Source organism: Trematomus bernacchii, unplaced genomic scaffold (assembly GCF_902827165.1).
Source record: "Trematomus bernacchii unplaced genomic scaffold, fTreBer1.1, whole genome shotgun sequence".
In the NCBI taxonomy this organism is placed as follows: Eukaryota; Metazoa; Chordata; class Actinopteri; order Perciformes; family Nototheniidae; genus Trematomus; species Trematomus bernacchii.
The window spans coordinates 707,825-732,596 of record NW_022987888.1 but is presented as its reverse complement, the minus strand read 5'-3'; the positions used below and the strand labels follow the sequence as shown (position 1 = coordinate 732,596).

At 39.2% G+C, this 24,772-nt stretch overlaps 1 protein-coding gene across 4 annotated transcripts in view; it reads right to left on the bottom strand.

The window, feature by feature from the left end:
* The window catches only part of LOC117469832 (Fc receptor-like protein 5), an 86,790-nt gene that overhangs the window by 2,973 nt on the left and 59,045 nt on the right, over window positions 1-24,772 (bottom strand). For 2 of the 4 annotated variants that reach the window (XM_034114280.1, XM_034114283.1), the window contains exons 2-4: window positions 5,461-5,715; window positions 854-1,093; window positions 496-615 (exon numbers count right to left, since the gene is read on the bottom strand). In XM_034114280.1, the coding sequence (XP_033970171.1) occupies window positions 496-615; window positions 854-1,093; window positions 5,461-5,715 (615 nt within the window). Of the gene's footprint in view, window positions 1-495; window positions 616-853; window positions 1,094-5,460; window positions 5,716-8,084; window positions 8,124-24,772 lie in introns of those variants that run through there. The other 2 variants (XM_034114282.1, XM_034114281.1) reach the window with 2 other exon arrangements.

Below are 24,772 nucleotides of genomic sequence, written 5' to 3'. Positions count from 1 at the left end.
GTAGAGACACTACATACTGATATACACCTGAACATCAGCAGGAGAGGACTCTTTAAAGTAGAGACACTAAATACTGATATACACCTGAACATCAGCAGGAGAGGACTCTTTAAAGTAGAGACACTACATACTGATATACACCTGAACATCAGCAGGAGAGGACTCTTTAAAGTAGAGACACTACATACTGATATACACCTGAACATCAGCAGGAGAGGACTCTTTAAAGTAGAGACACTAAATACTGATATACACCTGAACATCAGCAGGAGAGGACTCTTTAAAGTAGAGACACTACATACTGATATACACCTGAACATCAGCAGGAGAGGACTCTTTAAAGTAGAGACACTTAACACTTTTTTTTTAATGTATTTACTTCATAACCACTTTAAGGAGTTTCCCCGCAGTAAAGTGTTTGTGCAACCTCCTCATATCAAAGTATAGCTGAAACGGAAGAATGCATAATGTTATTTTCTGGAGATGCAGGCTGACCTTTGTGGTTCCTCCAGAGGCCGAGCAGCATCAGAGAGCCCAGCGCGAGGCACACGCCAAACACAGGAAGTAAAACCAGAACAAGGGAGGGGGGGGCAGGCGACTCCTGATGCACTGCTGCTAAACAGAAATACCACAGGTTGGCCTCATGCAGAAACTGAAAGTATACATCATGTCCGAGTGCTTTACAATAAATGTTTAGCAAGATAACAGAAGAATTACTCGCCCGATTTCCCTGAAATTTGGTGTAACGGTGTATCATAGGCCAAGGACAAACACATTATAATTTGGAGTGGATTGAAATGAGGGGATCAGAGATAGTAGAATATGTTTTCTGGACCTTTAAGGCTGATCTCACCTCTGACAGCCAGCCAACTGTCTGGTGATTGTCCACCATCAGAGATGTTACACTTGTAGAGTCCTTCATCAGATTTAGAAACCCTGTGGATGGTGATGTTTCCTGAAGAGCTGCTACTGATGAGGCGGCCATCTTTATAAAAGTCAGCTGACAGGGTGGAGGTCTGGTTTCTGCAGATCAGGGTCACAGATTCTCCCTCCATCACAGGAACAGAAGGACTCTCCAGGATCACAGAGCCACCTGAAGACAGAAACATGTGAAGTAACCAAACAAGAAAAACTAGAAGTTCAGTGTCGTATCCAAAGATTGTTTAATGTATTTAGCCACTGTGGCATCACCTGTTGGTTTGTGGATTCTGGTTTTAAAGCATCCAGATTGGCGGTTTGGGCATTTCCAAGTTTTCAAGTGTTTTTTGACCATCATAATCTTTGTTTTTAACTGCTTTTGGCTGTTGCCTTCTTTGTCTTTGGCCATCCCCATTTTTGGTTTTTGGCCATCCCCATTGGGTGTCCACACCTTGGATTTCAATGATTTTTGGCCTTCTCGTTTTTGTGGTTGCGTTTGGTCGTCAACATCATGGTTTCGGCCATCATCGTTTTTGACGTTTTTGGACATCATAATCTTTGTTTTTGGAGCCTTTTGGCTATCGCCGAATGTTGCTGTTGCTATCCTAGTTTTTGGCCTTCGCCATTTGGGCGTCCCTATATTGGTTTCAATGGGTTTTGGCCGTCTCTGTCTTTGGCCATAAGCATCATGGTTTTTAGCCGTTGCCATCTTTGTTTTTGGCAATTTTTGGACGTTGCCTACTTGGTTTGTCGACAGTTTTTGGTCTCACTTAGTCTTTAGCCATTGCCATCTTGTTATTTCGGAACCAGAAGGTACACTAGAGAGCGAAAACAGAACTACAACTGAACGCTGAAGACAAATCTTACAATTAACTTTTATGAATTGAACATTTTAAAATGTTAAGACAAAAACATGTTCAACACTGTGTAAGCAACTTGTCTACCACCTTAAAGCAAACCCTGCTATAACAAGAAGTTGCATGTAAGAAAACCACAGAAACAGGTTGTTAGCAGCACTTGAACAACCTGGTCTCACCAGAATGCGTGACTCCACCACGACTCCTTAACACCGCAGTGCGTGGTGGAGTCACGAACTTTGCTACATTTACGTGTCTGCACCACGCAAACAACCCCAATGTAAAGTGAATGAGGCTCCTTTGTCGTGGTGACAACACGCATTTCTACAATGTCCAGCAGTGAGCTTTTATTCTATAAAACGTTTTTAAAATCTACTTTATAGCTTGTAGTAACTCACGGGAGGCTTCTTTTATTTTATTTGTATTCATAATAATTTTTATTTTTCGTCAGAATGTATTATGGTGCATTATTTACCAATGTTTGTTCTCAAAAAACAGTGCATTGTGTGTAATACAACTGTGATTTTTATTCAATTAGTTCGTTTTTAAGGAAGGCCAGAGCTTCAGCTGTGTCAAATAGATTGTTCCCTTTAGTTAACGTTATTTAAAAGATAATTATATTCCTATTTGATCAAGTCCCCTTTATTGTATTACGGACCCAAAGAGCTGAGCGTCCATTCCCATTGGATAACGGAGGATTTTACACCCGGAAGTAAGTATTCTCCTTACTGTCGATTGATTTTATTTACAGTGATATCTGCAGTACTCATCGACTCAAAAACACCAGATTATCCTTGTTAATTACACAACATTGATTGGTTTAAATTGTGTATAATGCTTTTGTAATTTTCCCCTTCGATTCGGAGAAACAAATATGTGTTCAGAGTTTAGGATGGCCGAAGACACTACACTACACAGAATCCTCAGCTATTGTTCCGCTTTGCCTCAAGCTCTGTGATTGGTTGACCTCCAACTGCATTCCATATGAAAAAAACGTTTCGTAAAAGATCAAATCATACTTTATTCAGCAGTGCTTGCTTTACTCTTTGAAAGTCATCACATGAATGCATTGTAATGAATGGTTTGGCTGCATTAAATATTACACATCTGTCGTAGTTCTTTATTTATCTACAGAGATCGGGCCTCAGAATAGACCGGAAACTATTCTTTTACCGTTCTATTTTAATTTCACAATAAAGTTAGTAGTAATAATTTGTTTTGATATTATTGTTTTTTATTAACTACTAGACCGCTGGGTCATGTTAAGACCATCTTTTCTGTGTTGCTGTGGGTTTTTTACATCACTTTTGTGTTACAAATATCAAAACAATAACAGAATATATCCGTCGTAAACTAAACCAGAAACAGCAGTATATTTTATTTTGTTAACACTATAAACTTGACAGCTTTTTAACCCGCACCTCCTACTGGTTAAAGCACGTTATTACACGTTTAGAGTACTTGCAATGCAGGTAGATTGTGTTGCTTTTTAATGACTGTTTTAAAATGCCTTTTTCTTAATGTCTTTCATTTTGTAAAGCACTTTTGAATGTGTTATATTTGATGAAAACATTTAAATATTAAGAGTACATACTCTTAATATAGTGGGAAAGTGGAAGGTCAATGATATAAATAATATAGAATAGAAAATATCAAGAAGATACTGTAAGTGATCTCTACAATAAAACAGTTTAGTGCCTGATAGGAGGATGTGCAAAACAGACAAACTAATAAGACTTTATTTAAACATTAAAGAATACTTTAGGTTAAGGTCTTCTTTTGAATAAGAAAAAAGCTTTGGGGGTATCTACAGATATTAAGCCTGACAAAGTACTTAACGTCTAATATATTGCATGGTTTGTTTTGGAACTTGACAATCAACTTTCCTGCAATGTTAACTATGTTGAAGCACTTATTTTAACTGATATTATACATATTAATTATACTCTTATAAGATGTATGTAGATAGTATAAGAAATATGCAGAATATGTTTAATGGTGGAGGTACACAGATATCGATAGATGTATTGTAATGCACTGTTGAGGAACCTGTGACCCAAGTTTTTCATTCATTGCATAACTACACCGTAGTTGTGTATATGATATGTCAATAAACCTTAGAAAATCTTGAAATCTTGAAAGGGATGTGCAAAATAGCCATTATATACAGTTTTTAATTAACTATTAGCAGAGAATAACTAGTAATGAATATGCTTTATAGGGATCTGCAGATAAATATTTAGTCTTCTCAAGCACCCACTACCAAATATCTCGCCTGATTGTTGGCTGAATTCACTGAATTTTACTCAGGTGTAACTAAAGTCTGATTTAAGGGTTGTTTATATTTCACAACATTAATCCAAATCTGTAAAGTAAGTAACTAAAATAAATGTAGTGGAGTAAAAATACCAGGTTCACCTTAAAGAAAGCCCTCAGGATTATAAAAGACCCCCAACACCCCAGCCACAAACTGTTCTGTCTGCTGCCGTCTGGCAAACGGTACTGCAGCATCCGGACTAAAACCACCAGACTCAGGGACAGTTTCATCCCACAGGCCATAAGACTATTAAACACCTGAACTTAGAAACAACATCCATAACATTCATCTGGCTGCTACTTAGAAATTATTTATCTAATATATCATATTCCAATCACTTGTACACTTGTATATAGACTCGTATTGCACTATTTCACTTGTTACTATTTTCTATTTTCTTTTTGTATTTACTTGCACTATTTGTTCTGTGTAGCCTATCTGTTTTATTGTGTTGCACTGTTGGAGGAGCCTGTGAGGGGGGGGGGGGGGGGGGGGGGGGGGGGGGGTAGGACACGTTCTAAGCACATGGTGTAGTCCCATAGCTGAGGATTCTGGGTAGTGTAGTGTCTTCTGCCATCCACACACTCTGATAAAATATTTGTTTCTCCGAATCGAAAGGGGAAAATACAAAAGCATTGTACACAATTTAAACCAATCAATGTTGTGTAATTAACAAGGATAATCTGGTGTTTTGGAGTTGATAAGTAGTGCAGATATCACTGTAAATAAAATCAATCGACAGTAAGGAGAATACTTACTTCCGGGTGTAAAATCCTCCGTTATCCAATGGGAATGGACGCTCAGCTCTTTGGGTCCGTAATACAATAAAGGGGACTTGATCAAATAGGAATATAATTATCTTTTAAATAACGTTAACTAAAGGGAACAATCTATTTGACACAGCTGAAGCTCTGGCCTTCCTTAAAAACGAACTAATTGAATAAATATCACAGTTGTATTACACACAATGCACTGTTTTTTGAGAACAAACATTGGTAAATAATGCACCATAATACATTCTGACGAAAAATAAAAATTATTATGAATACAAATAAAATAAAAGAAGCCTCCTGTGAGTTACTACAAGCTATAAAGTAGATTTTAAAAACGTTTTATAGAATAAAAGCTCACTGCTGGACGTTGTAGAAATGCGTGGGTGCACCACGACAAAGGAGCCTCATTCACTTTACATTGGGGTTGTTTGCGTTGTGCAGACACGTAAATGTAGCAAAGTTCGTGACTCCACCACGCAATGCGGTGTTAAGGAGTCGTGGTGGAGTCACGCATTCTGGTGAGACCAGGTTGAACTTGAACGTACCACCAATGCTGATGAATTAGCATGTTCAAACTGTTGTTGTTGAAACCCACCGGTCACAGTGATGTTGACGCTGTTGCTGCACCTTCCTGGCTCAGACTCACACCAGTAAACCCCAGAGTCAGAGGTGTAAAGGTCATCAATAACAAAGTGGTTGGGATTTTTTTCGGGGGAATTTGGACAATCTTCATTTGTGTTTTTGGATGTGTTCCTCTTCACTTTCCACTCAGAAGAGTTTCCCTCACAGCTAAAAGAGACAGACTCGTATCTAAAGAACTGGGATTTGTTGGGCAGGACTCTCAGAGTGGCTGCAAGGAAAGAAAAAAGAGATTTTAAAATTGTAATTGCACCTCACCAGAAAACAGTTTTGCAGAAAAACTAAATTTAGACGTTCAATAACCCTCCTCACAAGGTCTTTCTTTTTGTTTCACAACGGATCTTATTCGAGCAATAAGTGAGGCGTCAATGTGATCAGAAACAAACCTCTTAGCTGCGTTCACTGTCAGGTAATATTGTCACGGTAATTTTGTTTAGTATATTCTCTATTTATTACAACACAATTCCCTCTCGGTCTGTCTGAAATCAGCCAGATCTGCAGCTTCAGATCACATTGCATTTAGCTGCTTTCATATGTTGGCCTGAAACCACAACAAGATAATCGTTTTGAAGACAAAGCTGCATCTTGCACATCTCTGCTTTTAAGGTGATGCAAACATAGGAAACCACATGAGGAAAGTGTGAAAAGTAGTTTATCAAAGCTACAGTTAAATACAATCAGGTAGAGCTGCGTAAAGATGAGGATGATTCACCTTTATTGGATAAAATCATTAGAATTGGGAGGGATGAAACCCTCTTTAATGGTCACACATGCAGAGCACACAGCACACAGTGAAATGTGTTCTCTGCTTTTAACCCTTCCTAGTACCAGGAGTCTAGTAGTGATGGGAATTCCGGCTCTTCTTGGTGAGCCGGATCATTTGGCTCGGCTCACCAAGAAGAGCCGGCTCTTTCGGCTCCCAAACGGCTCTTCAGTTTACCACATATTATACCTTTTATAATTCAATCAAATGTAGCCCTGTTTTGACTAATGATTTATATGTGTACACATATCACTTAAATTATTCAATACATCCTTTGTACTGAAGTATTCAAAAGTAAAAATTACATGTTTAATATCAATTATTTGCTGTGGCCAATTGTTTTCATTGCATTTACAGACCCTTGTATCTCTCTGATACCACCCAATGAATGCACAGACTTGCTTGTTGAACCACGCTACACAAAGCAGATAGCAACACCTATAACAAAACCCGAGGTGACAGGGCTTTCAGTGTTGCATCTCCTAGACTGTGGAACAGCCTCCCAGTACATATCCGGACTGCTGAGTCTATTGAACTTTTTAAATCTCAGCTAAAAACTCACCTCTTTGCACTGGCTTTTAATACTAGTTGAACATTACATTTTTACATTTGTATGTGTTTTTAAAAAAATATTTTTCTAGTTATTGTGCTTTTTATCATGTTTTTAATTATTGTTTTATTATTGTACTCCCATTGTGTTATTTAATATTTATTGCCTGTACAGCACTTTGGTCAACTGAAGGTTGTTTTAAATGTGCTATATAAATAAATAAAGATTGAGATTGAGATAAAAACTTAAGCATAGACATTTAATAAAAGGGGCTACTGTATCGACATTTTAAAATTATATTTAAAGAAAAGGCCCTGACAAAACAGCAGGGCTCTATTTCAGTATTAACTATAGAAAAAAAGACAGCAACAGCTGACATCAAATCTTTGCTGAGCCCAAGGATAATCATAAATAAATAACATAGTGAAAATAAATATATTGCAATGCTCAAAACAGCAGCATCCAACCGTCTCTAATCATAAAAAAACATAATAAAAATAAATGTATTGCAATGCTCAAAACAGCAGCATCCAACAGTCTCTAATCCTTGGATATTACATGTCACTGCATGCATGCACGGAGCAGCTGTAGCGCGGAGATCATCATATCATTCTGTCTTGTATTACTTAACAACAACAAAATAACAAAAAAAAAAACGGCTCGTTCGCGGGCGCGAGCCGGCTCCCGTCGTTCACTTAAAAGAGCCGGCTCTTTGAGCCGGCTCGTTCGCGACCGACACATCACTAGAGTCTAGTACTAGGAGCAGTTGATTGCTGATATATCATTTTGAGTATTATTCGTTAAAGATTATTCCCTCGTTTAGTTTCCGCTGTGAAGATGCAACAGAAAGTTTCATGAAGCAAGGATAACTTTTAAATAAGAGAAAGTAAATAACAACACTTATAGTAGATGTTATTCAAGATTCAAATATGCTTTCTTAAGACAAAGAAATAAAGAAATACAATTGTGCAAGCGACTTTACGCTGCTTGTAAAATGCATGAATTGGGAAAAATGTACATATTACTCTTATAATTTTTAAGTTATTTGTAGTATGATATAGTATTTTGTCTATTTATTGTAAATAATGTATTGAATTGTTTGAATTGTATACAAGTAGATGTTTAAAAAAGTTCTATATTTGGTCCTTTTTTAAATCTTCATTCCAAAGCAGATTCCTTGACACTCAGTCTGCAATAAATCTGATTCTGATGATACGTAGAACACGATAAATAGAATAAATACTGTAACGATATATAGTCTACTCACCGAGCACCGTGCACAGTGTGGTGAGCTCCATGCTGACTGGCTGACTCTCATCATACAGTTTTATTGAGAGGCAGCAGCTTCCTGCTTCTGTCTCTCACCTCGCATGTGTGAAATCGGTCACCACAGCCTCCATTTTATCTGTAGTTGTGTTACATAAAAAAAAATAAGAATTATAGAGATGTTTATCTTTGCGAGAGGATAATCTGATTTTCAGCATTTGCATCTTTATTATAAAAGATCTCTCTTTTTATTGTAATATTCATTTTTTTTCTCATTTTTACTGTTAAATAAAAGGTATATTCTATATTTCTTTAACTTTTTTTTTGTTAATATATATATATTTTTGTATTCATCAATTATGATAATGTTTTTGTGGTAGGATTTAAGATATTGATCGTAATGTACCTTTTTTTTTTTAATCATGTTTATTGTTGCACCGCGGTGAAGTTAGTTTTAGGTTGGATATTCGACGGACATTCGCGGACCAGCCAGCGTCAGTTTCCCCTGCTGCTGGCTGTATTACGACGGGGAGATCTTCTGCGCGAAACGAGGCTTTCACTTAGGGACCATCAACAAATGACTTTTCAATTACACAAGAAAAATGTTCTTTTTAAATCAACAGCTTCCCGATCGAGTGAATGTGAAGCAAATCCACTCTAGAGCATACATTTGTTGAACACACTTCTTGTTATTGCATTTTAATACTTTAAATACGTTTTATTAATATTTTGATGGAAACATTTGCATATTTCTTCAATAACTTCTAGATCATGTGACCTAATGACTCAAAATCAGTGCTGGCTCAAATAACTACACTGGCTGCATAGGACACACCTCTTTTTATTGCATTTTAAACTCTAAATATTTTATATCAATATTTTTGATGGAAAAATTAGCTTATTTCTTCAATACCTTCCAGGTCATGTGACCTAATCACTCAAAATCAATGCTGGCTCAAAGAACTACACTTGCTTCATAGGACACACCTCTTTTTATTGCATTTTAATACTTTAAATATTTTATATTAATATTTTGATGGAAAAATAAGCATATTGCTTCAATACCTTCCAGGTCATGTGACCTAATCACTCAAAAATCAATGCTGGCTCAAAGAACTACACTTGCTGCTTAGGACACACCTCTTTACATTGCAAATTAGCTTATTAGCTTAGCTTAGCTTATTTCTTCAATATCTAATGACTCAAAATCACTTTCTGAATTGAATACTGGTCTGTACACAATAGAAACAGCTCTTTATATCGGATAATATTACATCCTCTATTTAATATTAATATTTCTATGAAACATTCAGGGTTTTTTCTTAGGTCACATGACCTGGAAGGTATTGAAGAAATAAGCTAATTTTTCCATCAAAAATATTGATATAAAATATTTAAAGTATTAAAATGCAATACAAAGAGGTGTGTTCTATGCAGCCAGTGTAGTTCTTTGACCCAGCACTGATTTTGAGTGATTAGGTCACATGACCTGGAAGGTATTGAAGCAATATGCTCATTTTTCTATCAAAATATTAATATAAAGATATTTAAAGTATTAAAATGCAATAAAAAGAGTTGTGTCCTATGCAGCAAGTGTAGTTATTTGATCCAGCACTGATTTTGAGTCATTATGTCACACTACCTAGCAGTTATTGAAGAAATATGCAAATGTTTCCATCAAAAATATGAATAAAACGTATTTAAAGTATTAAAATGCAATAAAAAGAGGTGTGTTCAATAAATGTATGCTCTAGAGTGAATTTGCTTCACATTCACACGATCGAGAAGCTGTCGATTTATTTAAAAGAACATTTTTCTTGTGTAATTGTAAAAGTCATTTGTTGATGGTCCCTAAGTGAAAGCCTCGTTTCGCGGAGAAGATCTCCCCGTTAAACTGACGCTGCTGGCGGGTCCGGGAAACTGACGCTGCTGGCGGGTCCGCGAATGTCCGTCGAATATCCAACCTAAAACTAACTTCACCGCGGTTATTGTTGCAGTATAACGCAGAGATGGAGTCCTGGACTCGGACTCGAGTGCCGATTTTCGGGACTCGTGACTCGACTCGGACTCGCACACTGATTGACGCGACTCGGACTTGGACTCGTGAATTCGCGCACACGATGACTTGGACTCGGACTCGGACTCGTGAATTATCGCGTACGCTGACTTGGACTCGGACTCGGACTCGTGAATTTTTCCCCCCACGATGACTCGGACTCGACTTGTACATTGACGCTCCGACTTGGACTCGGACTCGAGCAAGTTTTCTATGGAGTCTGATGTCCTCTATCCTGGCGTGTGCACCGGCTGCGAGGTGAGTTCACGTACTGGGCCCCGCTATTCCAGTCTAAAGATGTCTAGAGACACACCCCGCATCGTGCTGTATGCTTTCACACATTCTGCTTCCACATTGGAAAAGAGCAGCGCAAAATGCTCTATGTGGAAACAATATTGAAGAGAAGGCTCCGTAACGGCCCGTCCACACAGCAGCGTTAAAAATATCTTGGAGGTGGGCGTATCTGAAGCTTGGGGATTTTTTGCGAGCAAGGCACCAACAACCAATCACATGAATCTCCCGCCCACCGACATACGAAGCAAAAAAGCCCGAAGTAAACTGGATATAAACTCCCCAAACAGGCGAAAACCTACCACTGTCTCTGCCACCTCCCTCCATGCCTGGCTCCTCCGGTTTATATCCCGGTAGGTAAATAGGGACTGGTCATAAAGCACCGGGTGATTCCCTACCGCTAATTTCTCCTCCATTTTTTGGAATATGAGGAAATGACCTGCGGTATGTCTCTCCCAGCATACACGCGGTTTGATTGGCTAGCGCTTGAACTGTCAGATTTGCATACACGGGATTTGATTGGCTGACGCTTCCACCTCAGCTTCAAAAGTTGAACATTGCTCAACTTTGAATCCTGAAAATCCTGAAAATCTCCGCTCGCCTGCCCACAATGCAGCAAAAAGTGAGGCAAAGTGACGTCACCCCATTCAAAGTGAATGGGCAGAAGCGTTTCAAGATTCATAAATCTATTAATTTAAATTAAACTTTAAGACGAAACCGATCATTGATTTCGAATTACATTGTTTAATTGTTGCTTTGTGACCATCGTAGTTGGGCTCCTAGAAGAAAAAAAACGGTCAAAGTATTGTTAACTATTTGATGTGATGAACCTCAGAAAAGACTCACCGTCAGTCACATGACAGAGAATTGTTCAATAGTATATATTTTCACCAAAAAAGGGGCGGGACCATGACCATGATAGAGGTAAAGTACCCGGATGTGCTGCTCTCATCATGGAGTCACCACAGCATGGCTAACTAACCCCATTCCAAACCGCCCCATAGATGAGTGTGACACATGCGTCACTTCTGGGCAGAAAGTACGGCTCCGCCCACTTTTTGGGGAAAACAAAGCTGTCATTTGAATGGCGGTCAATGTAAATTCTGAAGTTTTTGCCAATCCGATCAGAAATGTAAGAAAACCGTGGATTTTTGGATCTTCAAAGAGCCCGATTACAATGGCCAGTCAGGCAAACATTACATTAAATCATTGGAAATCGACGATCGGGCTCGATATATGGTTAAATATAGCAGTAGGCTATCGATGTCCATAGATGAGAGTAACACCGATGTCACTTTACACGTCCCGCCCAGTCATTTGAATGGCGATCAAGCCTGAAGGCACAGAGCTCTTCTTTTACTGACCTTTGTTCTTAGAGGAAGGACAGAAACACTGAGCTCTGGATTTGTTTTAATGTTTGAGGTGCAATAAACGATACAGCAGCTTTTTGGCATGATACAACAATTATTTTCCGCCTCGCTCATGAGAGTAACAGGTGGAGAAATTACAGCCTCGCCTACTGATTTTAATTTAACCATATATCGAGCCCGATTGTCGATTTCCAATGATTTAATGTAATTGTTTGCCTGACTGGCCATCGTAATCGGGCTCTCTGAAGATCCAAAAATCCACGGTTTTCAAAAATGTCTGATCGGATTGGCAAAAACTTCAGAATTTGTATTGACCGCCATTCAAATGACAGCGTTGTTTTCCCCCAAAGGTGGGTGGGGCCGTAATTTTCGTCGTTTCGGGGTAGTGCTCCCCCTCCTGAACTCCGTCAGGGTCTCTCAGCAGTGTTAATAAATACATCTGATTTCATAAGTTGCTTAGTTTTGGCAACGGTCCCATACAAAATATTTATAATATATTATAATAAAATGGACACATTTACCGTTTTACGATACGATATTACTTTATTTGTCAGATCAAGTCTGAAATTTGACTTGCGTCACAGCAGCAGAAGGGTCTTAACATCATGCCGAGAATTTCTACGTTGGGATCAAAGGTTTTACATTTTACTGAGTATGATCGGCACCACATATCATTAATATACACACAAATACCACCTCCTCTGGTTTTCCCCGAGTTCGCATCCCTGTCTGCTCGAACAAAGGTGAATCCGGGTACTTCAAAGAGAGATTCAGGCGGGCCCGGCGCCCCTCAATTGTATTCTTTGCCCCCTCACTTTGAGCATCAGTCATCCATCAAAAAGTACAATAAATGTCAAAATTATTAAATAACTTTAAATAATTATACTCCCCAATACATGTTACTATGTCTAGATCAGATATGTGGGCAGGCAGTCAGGCAACATGTAAAAAAGCCACAACGTTTTCCGGGCAAAGTCCCCGTTTTTGGTGGCCGGTACCCGGTTGAAACTCCCGAAAATGTTGTGCGTTAAAAAACAGAGCAATGTGAAATAAAATGTTACATGTCAGCAAAAACAGAGTAACAGTGTTGTGCCTGTTTGTAGCATTAGCGTATTTCTTCTTCTACTACTTCTTCTTCTTCTACTTCTAATTCCATGTACCTGCCCGCAGGATATTGGATAAAAGAAACTCGGCTAGTAGTGTCAACTAAATCCAGAGTATTACACACAAAAGTGCTTTAAACAAGGTCAATTACGAATGTATGTTCTCATTCGCCATGTGTGGGATTGAATATTAAATTAGTTTAGATTTATTGTCCCCAGGGGGACATTCATTTTCACAGCACTGAGTGATTCTACAATTTAGGGTACATTCCATGTCCATTGATGTCCATTGATGATAATTATAATTATTCTAACTATTTTCTTCAAAAATATCATATTTTGCCTATTATTGGAAAGCATGTTATAATATCACACAAACATTATGTGCATCCTATGCTTTATTTAGCTTGAAATGTGTCATGATGTTCTTAAATTGTCAGTTTTTGCTATGTCCGTTTTTCAGTTGAGGGTGTCTTGGTTTCAAAATAATGAATAAAAACCATTAAAGTAAATTTAAAAAATGATTCATTTATTTCAAAAGTCTAAATACTAAAGAATAATAACATATTTTTAATTGATTTCCCCCTTTAAATAATTTAAATATCTTAATATATGAATGTCCGCAAAAGTTCTGTCAACTATGTTACTAACAGAACTTCCCCCTTTAACTCAAAAATGGTTTGTCCCAATACCATGTCACCAGCATCACATGATGCCATGTTCCTCTTTGGCAGACATTTTGAACACACTGTGGTGATTGTCCTCTACATTTTTACAATATTTTATGTATAATAGCACATGGTCAATTAATATACTCATTGACAATCAACAATGTTACGTACATTGTTATGGTTTACAATTGTTTAATGATTTTAATTCAATTATATGTTCAAATGTGATGTTAACCTGTTCAAGAAAATGACATGTGGTCATCCAGGCAAGGCCTACCATTGAAATGATGGGTCAAAATAGGGAAATTGTCAACTAGGTTACCTGTCAACTGAGTTACCCAGTACTGTAATAACTGTAGTAACTTAGTTGACAGGTAACCTAGTTGACAATTTGTATGACATGTAGACGTCATTACACATCATTATCAATGGAATTTTGCACTTCTGCCTTGAAATTAACATAGTGCTGATGGTTAATAATGTGTCCAGTCAACTATGTTATTTGCGTCAAATGTTTGACTTTCATTGTCAACTATGTTGCACCTCATTTTTTCAAATTTAAAATATCTAAAATAGTGCTTCTGATATCCTTTATAGTATAATGTATATCTACACAGGTTGGAGTTTTACATGACATCTCTTAAAACTATCAAAATGACCTGTATGGTAGTTTTATAATACAAAATATCCCTAAACTTAATGACAGTGCTGAACATATCACATGAAAAAACAAAACTTTAATACAATTATTTTTTAAACTTTAAAAAATCTTTGGATATATGGTAGAATAGACTCAAGAGCCTTTCAAATTTGATTTTACTTGAAGTGCAGGACTTAATCAAATGATTGTAATGACATCAAGTTTGTCCGTAACATAGTTGACAAACTGAGTAGTGAAAACATCCTTTCCCTTAAAATAAAAAAATAAATAAAAATGTTTAAGCTTTGCAACTAGTGGATATGTTACACTGAGGAATATACTAACTTGAACCACTGATTGTTCTATTGAGAAAGAACACTTTCTTTGTACTGTTTTGTTGATGTGAAATGCACCCTAAATTATAGAATCAGTCCAATATGAAATCAACAAAAAATAAGACAGACAACTACAGATAGCACCACACACGATGGTTACTTGTTATTATTTAGGGCTGCCTGTATGGATCAGGTTGTTGCCAAAGCGAGCCCTTTTACTATAATAATAATATGATATGTATTAAATAAACCGTATTGGTACAATGAGCGACATCTAGTGGCGGATTTTGGAACATTGATTAGATTTTCTCATGGCAGTTAGACTCTAGAGACAAACCAGGGGACTTTATGTTTAATCTGTGTCTGTCCATTTGGTGTAGTATTTTATCCAATATTACATTTGGTTTATATATTAGTCGCTTTCTTATGAAATGCCAGGTTTTAGGCCTTAGTTTGAATATTCAAGCCTGAAAATAAAAAATCCCCAGATTATTTGTTCTTTAATCCTGATATAGAGTAGATAGTAAGTAAATATGTATAGGAAGACGAGTTAAGCGCAGTGGTTCTCAACTGGTGGGTCGCGACCCAAAAGTGGGTCGCGGACCCGTTTCAAGTGGGTCGCGGATGTGTGAGTGAAGAAAAAAAAAGTTGAAAAAAAAATTGCAATTTTTTTTTTTTTTTTTTTGGGAAAAAATGCAAACTTTTATTTTGAAGGACCGATTTTCTAACGCTGTGCATTCAGTAGGCGTTGGACTGGAAGTACCGGAGACCATAAATGGTTTTGAAAACTTCTGTCACGTAGTGATCATCTTCTCAATAAAACATCTCGAGTCTTCTGGCCAATCAGAATCAAGATTGTTGGCGGAAGTCCCCACGGAGAATAACTGAGGTAGAACTATTCTTTATACATCCATGGGTACAACTTCAGATAAAAATGAACACATAATGAAATATGACCCCCGGTTTGATGATTGACAGGTCACAGAACAATGGGAGCTATCTACCCTTACCCACAATTTAAAGTAAATCACACAGACTATCTCCTCTTCTCGCAGCAAGATGTCAGAACTCAGTGAAAAACAAACAATGGCATAAAATATTATTAATATGTCGGGTAGTAATAGATTTATTTATTTTCTTCTCAGAGTGTACCAGAATGCGTAGTTTATGTTAGTATTTCTAAAAATCTCCTGGGGGAGAATCCCCCCAGACCCCCCTGCTGGGGTTGGGTTTTCAGCATGTGTGCCTTTTTATATAGTTCAGCTTTGATTCCATCATCTCATTAAACCTTGTTTAAAAGCATACTTTAGTTCTGTGAAGGGATATATGCACTGTACTTCACTTTTATTAATATTGTATTCTGAAAAGCGTATATATTACAGCACGATTTTTTGTTGAATAGATTTGAGTGCTTCAAAATGTTGGGTCGCGATGTATTGACCAAGTAAAAAGTGGGTCCCGAGGCCTAACCAGTTGAGAACCACTGAGTTAAGGGATAGAGGAGAAAAGGTTATGGTATAATTACAGAGCCTGTCAATTTATACATTGAGGAAATCAATGTTAGTCTGTTAACCAAAGTGCAGCCATCTAATAATGTTCTATCTATCATTAAAGATCAGAGGAAAAGAACAGAACGAGAGGGGTGAATCCGGAATACAAATAAAGAAGCGAAGAGATTGTGGAGCAGTGAGAAGGAAAAAAGCTTGGTGTGTCAATTCATTACATTGCCAGTATTTTTCGTTGTTGCGATTAGGGAGCGGTTAGGAACTGGGACAAACGAAAGCAAGGCTTTCAAGCAAGGGCTCCTAGAAGAAAAAAACAGTCAAAGTATTATTAATTATTTGATGTGATCAGCGAAACCTCCGAAAATAATCTGTACTTACTGCCAGTCACATGACAGAGAATTGTTCAATTGTATATGGTTTTTCCCCCAAAAAGGGGCGGGACCATGACCTGCAGCTACAGTACCGGATGTGCTGCTCTCATCATGGAGTGACCACAGCAAGGCTCACTAACCCCATTCCAAACCGCCCCCTACCCACTCCCCCTCCTGCAGAGTGAACTCCGTCAGGGTCTCTCAGCAGTGTTAATAAATACATCTGATTTCATAAATTGCTTAGTTTTTGCAACAGTCCCTGTAAATATGTAAAATATTTATAATATATTATAATAAAATTGACACATTTACAGTTTTCTAGACTAGACACGGGTATATGATCCTAAGTTTAAAAAAAAATTAAGTCACCATCTAGTTCTAAACGTTTTGAACATGTATGTTTAACACCTGATCATGTTTATAAAGTATGGGCTCAGAACAGTCTCATAATACACACATGCACACAGAAGGATTCACACTTGTATTTCATGTTCCGCATAAAGATCCACACTTGTGTTTGTCAATGCACACACAAATGTGTTCCGTTTCATATACATGTAAATAAAATCCAAAGACAAAAGTTTTACATATCTATTTTTGATCCTCACATATTTGTTTTCCGTTTAAAACCACTGAACCTGCAAACACAAACCGCTTTCTGTGCTGTGTTCATGGATCGCTGTGCATCCGTGTGTGGGGTTTTTGAGACTCCCCTGACGGTCACCCGATTCGTACTTGTAATCTTTTCTATCCATAGCCAATCAGATGTCTCCTCCATTCTAAGCCAATCACATGAGCGCGCCCTCACGAGGGTATGATTTATTGCGTTCATGACGTAGCGCTTCATATACGCAGTTTGCGCTGTCCGGAGCTGTCTGCCTGAAGGTGCTAATCTCAGGACCGAAGGACCGTAGTATAGTCGTCTTTATTTTTACGTTATTATTATTCAAAGATAAATAAGGAAGTGTGTGTTATATGAGATGGCAGAGAGGTTTCAACTCCGATTATTAAATCAAAGAAGCTTAAAGGTGGGGTAGGTAAGTTTGAGAAACCGGCTCGAGATACACTTTTTGTTATATTCCATGGAATGCTCTTAACATCCCGATAGCAATGAATATCTTAAGTGCTTTGACAAAAAATCCATACAAAAATGTCATCTGTGGAAGCCGTAATACTGTAAAAAGTACGACCAATCATCTGAGCCGGCCCGGCTAAAATAACTGGATGGCCTACCTGCCTGTCAGCCTTCCATCTGTGCACAAACTTATCTCGTGCCCTCATTGGTCATGTGCACGTTCGTGTGTGTTGGAGGAGGGGCTCTGTAAGGAAGTGGCAGATTTTCTCCGGCTGTGTATTTTCAAATTCTAGCGATCTCGAGCCGGTTTCTCAAAATTACCTACCCTACCTTTAATGTTTTCGATTATATTATTTCACTATAGCTATGTGGACGGTGTCAAGGCCCAATGGTGACACAATTAATCAATAGCGGGTGTAACTAAAATACAAGATGTCTTTATTTATATATATTATTAATAATAATAATAATTAAAGCTGCAAGCAGCGTTGAGCGGGTCTTCGACGCTCCGCAGGCTGTTGTCCGTACGTCGACGTCAGGCAGATGTCTCGAGGACTCGGCCGTTGGCAAACGTGGGAAGTTTTAGGCCGATCGGACAATGTATTTAGGAGTTACAGAAGTATCATAAACATTGTGTTTGATGGCGAGTGATCAGTCGCCATGGCAACGGAATTTGATGACACCCCATAATACGCCTAGATGTGTTGAGGGCTGCATCGTTATCAAACCTGTGACGTTTTGGGCCGTTTGGAGCATGTTAACTGGAGTTATGAGAAAACCGTGTTTCACGGCGACCATGTTGTTACCATAGCAACGACATTTGACGAAATCTCAAAACTGACACATATATGTGTGTCGAGGGCTTGACGGTTAGCACACATGGGAAATTTGAACACTTTTTACCATTTACACAGGAGTTATAGCAATATCGTGCTTAACGGCAAGGGATGCGTTGCCATGGCAACAGCTTTTGAGGAAAACTCACTATTGTCATATTGATGTGTTGAGGGCCGGACCATTAACTGTCATCTGAAGTCTGGTGCAGTTTGGACCATTTTCCATCGAGTTATGACAACACTGTGTTTCATGGCGAGGGATCTGTCACCATGGCAACGGCATATGATGACATCCCATAATTGGCGTAGAGCTGTTCAGGGCTAGGGTTAAGGACAAAGGAGCCTCATTCACTTTACATTGGGGTTGTTTGTGTGGTGCAGACACGTAAATGTAGCAAAGTTCGTGACTCCACCACGCACTGCGGTGTTAAGGAGTCGTGGTGGAGTCACGCATTCTGGTGAGACCAGGTTGGTCTTGCCACATGGCCTTCCCTTGCATAATCTCAAATATTTTGTATTTGTATTTAAGCTACCAACGTGTAACAGAACCATGTCATGTTTGTTGTTCTCTGACACAAAACATCATGTTGAATCAGTCAAAAACAAGATCATTGCCATTGGCATGATGACTTCTGGTTTGGAAGACAAAGTTCTGTAAGTAAGTTTCACTTCTTTCGGCTGCTAAACCTTAACTTGTTTTTCACTTATCATCTTGTGTAATCTTTATCTTGTGTTATTTCAAGCTTTTAATTCAGATTGACATGTATGGTATGGGTGTTAGTGTCCCAACAATTCTGTATCTTGTGTAAGTGTATCTGATTATTGCAACACAGCAGCTGCAAGAGAACTATCGATTTTTAGCCGTGTGATTCCATGGATTGTTTATTTTGTTATAACAAAGGTCAAATGTTTCTCAGCAGAAAGTTAACCATCCAGTTCAGTAGTTGATATGGGAGCACCAAAAACTGAAGTTCAGGAAAGAGCCAACGCAAAATACTTCTCCGCTCATGTCTTCTGCTTTAATTCCCCACAGCTTCCAATAAATAGTTTAAAAAGTTGTTTAGAATGAGTATGATGCTTTAAACCAAAGTGTTAATGACTGAAAACCCTGGTTAACATTCAGTCATGTGATTTTTTTTTAAAAACAAACAGTTATCAGAATCAGAATCAGAATATAATTATCATACCAGTATATGCACTTGGCTACCAAAACATGAATAGAGTGTGGTTAAAGTATGTGTGTGATGTCATGTCAATAACAACAGAGTGAAAAGGGTCAGGGTTGGGACAAATGTAATTTCCCCTTGTGGATTTATAAAGTATTTCTTAAATCTTTAGTCTTAATCCTAAACAATTGAAAAGTCTTTGCTAAGGAAAGGTAGGGAAAGCTTGTGTTCAAATATTCAAAAAGGTCAAGGAGAAAAATGAGCCATCACAATACTGCAGATAGCTGCATGTCCAAAGAAAGTTGCCATTGAACAAAAAGTAAATAAATAATTAAATTACGATGGTTTGTGTAGTTATAGTACTCAGATCCTTGACTTACTGTGATTAAAAGTATCAAACATCAATGCAAAGATACTTTTTTTAATGAGTAATATGAGCAATTATTTCCTGTGTTCAAAATCCTACTTAAGTAAAAGTACAGGAGTCTTCATAAAGTATCATATGCTGTCTTGTACCTTGGTGGTACTACAGAATATGTGTTGTGTTTCTACTTGAATCTCTTTTTATATCCAAATCTTCTATGTACATAAATGTTTTTTTTTGTCTTTGTGAAGAAGTTTGGTCCAAAACCTGTTTGTTTTTGTGTGCTGTATGCAAACATAAAAAGGGGAAACTAACATCACCCTTTTCAAAGTTAGATCTAAACATCAGAGCTAGAGATGCTATGAGATACAAGACCACAGAGATGTGATTAGCTATGATATTGTGATACAATCATGGCGTATCTGCCCCTGAGGTGTGAAAGCATTTAAAGACAATGGTGACCTGATACAGTATCTACTACAGCTGTCGAATGTGTTTGAATGGACTTCTAAGAACTCAGTTTGATTATTTTTCATTATTAACTTCTAGATGATGACCACAGTGTTATCCAATCTTGTTTATAGTGCTTTATTGAACAGGGAATGGGGGCCAAGATTGTATCAAGAGACTTTAAGCCCCCTCACTGTCCCTGTTGATCCAAAGTGGCGGGACTGCAGGGCCCATTATCTAACAAACATGATAAGCTCCACTGTGCAAGTCACCACAGTAGCTGATTGGTTGGGATATTTCATTTCATTTTTATTTGTCCCGCTCATGGTACGCATAGCCAAATGTACAATAATTGCCAACAAAACATGTCTCTACACACCATTGAGCGAAAAGGAGCAGGGAGAAGAATACAATCTTATGGCGCGTTTCCACTACAGCCTGCAGCCCGGTTTAAGAGGGCTGTGACGTCAGCTTACTAGGCCAAGTCCACTTGGCCTAGTACCGGCCGGCGGGTCCTAATTCACAGTTTTTCTGGCCTCATAAAATCGTGGGGCCAGGGCCAGAGACAACGAGGCTGAGTCGGGCTGAGTATGCTAAACTAGAGAGAGCGTCGCTGGCAAGGGGGCAACAACTACAACAAGATGGACATATTTGACCGTGATTTAATTGTAATACACGTTTCAAAATGATGCCGAAGTAACAACATACTGATACCGGTTAGTAAAAACCATGAATTAATGCTTTGTCAAGTCTGCAGACAGACGGCAGGGGAAAGACCTTTTAAAATGCTTGTTTTCTAAATGGAGATTGGCTAAGCTAACGCAGTATATGCCCCGACCGTCCACACTCACAACAACGGCCTATACAGACATAAATAAAGCAGCGACTGTATTCACCATGACACAGGCAGTCTGTGGTTTGTACTTGTTTAACTTTTGTCTAGTTTCTGAACATATATGAGGAGCTGTGAGCTCTGAGTGCTAACAGCTAACGGCTGTGTTGTTTTTCTGGGGTCCTCTGAAGATCACGTCACGGCTCCGCCTACACTGCGTTACTATAGATACTGCCCCAGTTCCTAAACTGTAATGGAATGCGCCATAAAGTGAGCCAGTCCTAACGAGGCCCAGCCATACCGAGCGGGGCCGAGCGAGGCTGTGTAGTGGAAACGCGGTATTATATGACCTGCCCCTTTCTAAAAAAAAACAAAAAAATAAATACAAATAGATGGTCTGCCCTTCATAATAAAAAAAAATGTTCACAGCCACACATAAGAGTACACCCTCATCTGAGTCCTACTGGAGAAGAAGGTGGAAAGCGGCGCCTAATAATAATAATAATAATAATAACAATTAAAGCTGCAAGCAGCGTTGAGCGGGTCTTCGACGCTCCGCAGGCTGTTGTCCGCACGTCGAGGTGTGTGTCTAGGTGTCTCGAGGACTCGAACGTTGGCAAACGTGGAAAGTTTCAGGCCGATCGGACAACGTACATGGGATTTACAGCAGTATCATAAACATTGTGTTTGATGGCGAGTGATCTGTCGCCATGGCAACGGCATTTGATGACACCCCATAATATGCCTAGATGTGTTGAGGGCTGCATCGTTATCAAACCTGTGAAGTTCTGGGCCGTTTGGACCATGTTAACTGGAGTTATGAGAAAACCGTGTTTCACGGCGACCATTTTGTTACCATGGCAACGGCATTTGACGAAATCTCAAAACTGACACATATATGTCTTTAGGGCTGTACCGTTAGCACACATGTAAAGTTTGAACACTTTTTTACCATTTACACAGGAGTTAAAGCAATATCATGCTTAACGGCGAGGGATGCGTTGCCATGGCAACAGCTTTAGAGGAAAACTCACTATTGTCATATTGAGGTGTTGAGGGCCGGACTAGTAGCCATCATCTGAAGTCTGGTGCAGTTTGGATCATTTTCCATTGACTTAAGACCAGTGGCGTCGCCTGGCCTGGGCATCCGGGGCTTTAGCCCCGAATGTTTTTTCTCTAGCCCCGGACAATTCTCCCTCAATAATATAATACATTAACCGTGCTTTACGTGAACCTCATCACGACACAAGAGAGGACGGCAGCACTGTAATTTCCCGTGTTCAGTGAATGCAACAGAGGCATGACACCAGACCAATCAGAGAGTTGCATGGAAATAAACGTGTGCTTGTGTCATTCAAGCTCGGCTCTGTGTGTGTGTGGCAATAGCGCATTTAGTGTGAGAGAGAGAGAGAGAGGGAGAGAGGGGGAGGGAGGGACCGGTGCCAGCATGGACCGTGTTGTTAGCATCTGGTTTGCTAGCTGCACTAATGGACATAAGGAGCTGTTTCCACAAGAAGCTGGAGGAGAGTCCTCTCCTCTCAGACTGAGAGACTCAGGTGAGCTAAAGGACTCTCTGAGTGTTTAGATACATAACTTTAGTCTAAGTTATCTCAGTGGGTCTCAAACGGTTTGGTCACAAATTATTCAAAAGATTATTTCTGCGGCACACCTTCATATGATCATTATAGTTATAAAAAAAATAAGAGAATAAAGGAAAAACAGTTATGAAATACTGCAGTATTCAGTAAAACAAGAATAGAGTTTAAAAGGGGAGTGATTAGTAAAATATCCATAAAGAAAAAGTAAATCTGTTTACAGTTCTGCTTCATATGGGTGTTGAGAGAGGTATCCATAGATCTCTTCATTTTGCTCTCAAAGTGCACCAGATTGATGCATTTAACTTCAATATTTAAAAAAAAATCTTCCCGGGGGAGCATCCCCCCGGACCCCGTAGTGGAGGTGAGCCCCACTCATAAAAAATACCACTTTACCCCTGCCTATATGCCGTGAGCTGATTATCGAGCCTTCATTGTAACAGTCGCGGGTGTACTGTGTGTGTGTGCGTGTGGGGAGTGTTGCAGTAGAATATTCCACTGTAGTGCCGCCGCAACTGTGGGCTAAGCCCCGAATATTTTCAGGTCCAGGCGACGCCCCTGCTTAAGACAACATTGTGTTTTTTGGCGAGGGATGCGTTGCCATGGAAACGGCATATGATGACATCCCATAATTGGCGTAGAGCTGTTGAGGGCCGGACCATTAGCCATCATCTGATGTCTGGTGCCGTTTGGACGTTTTTCCAGTGAGTTAGGACAACACAGTGTTTCATGGCGAGGGATCTGTCGCCATGGCTACGGCATATGATGACATCCCATAATTGGCGTAGAGCTGTTGAGGGCCGGACCATTAGCCATCATATGAAGTCTGGTGCAGTTTGGATCATTTTCCATTGACTTAAGATAACACTGTGTTTCATGGCGAGGGATGCGTTGCCATGGAAACGGCATACGGTGAGATCTCAGATTTCTCGTAGAGCTGTTGAGGGCCAGACCATTAGCCATCATCTTTGGAGTTACAGCGACACCGTGTTTTATGGCGAGGGATTCGTTGCCATGGTAACGCCATATTAAGTAACATAAAATTTGACGTAGAGCTGTTCAGGGCCGCAGTGTTAACCATCATGTGAAGTTTGGTGGCGTTGTGAGCATGTCAGTTTGAGTTATGACATCATCGTGTTCCATGGCGTTTGATGGGCCTAGCATCGAGCGAACGCGAACTTTGGCGCCAAATCACGGCTGCGCCGTGCGAAAGAAAAAAACTTCCTTGATAACTTTGAATTGCCCATGTCTGGAGATGCTACCCGACGAATTTCGAGTCGTACGGATAAAGTCCCTGGGAGAAGATAGATTTTGCGCGGAGGACGAGAAACGCGATAAATCGCGTTTTTTCGACGCCAAATTCAAAGTGGCCGATTTCCTGTACGTTATTTTTTACCCCTCCAAGAGGCTTTTTTGTTCGTCTCCGCACCCTAGATATGCGTAGCGAGTTTCGTTCGTTTACGTGAAAGTTAAAGTGGGGGGAGTTTACGTTAAAAACGGAAGTGGGCGTGGCCTACGCAATTTTTTACGCAAAGTTACGGAATCAATTACATATCGCAAGTTGCACCACTTCTGATGCGCGTGCAACATTTGGTGAGTTTTCACATGTGTTGCGGGGGTCAAAGGTTTATCGGTCGCTGCGCGACCGATTTCAATAGGGTCTTCGCCGACCTCGGTCTCAGACCCTAATAATATAAAATACTGTATTTGCATGCATTTCCTGTTTGGAAAGTGGCGCTGTACTGAGAGTGGCAATTTTATTTTGTAATTATATAATACACAACCTTTATAGTCAGAAAAAAAGTGTGATTATTTTCTGATATTTTACACATATGATATTATGAATACTGTGGGCCTACATACCTTAGTGTGATTATAAGTGCATGCGAGTGAATATTGGCATGCAAATTCGTTTTTATACGTCCTATTCATTGTCTCAATGCAGTCATACGGCCATTATGCAAATGCCCAACTCGGCTGCCGGAGGACAGTACTACCAACGTTAATCGACGATACTCCTGGTGACTAA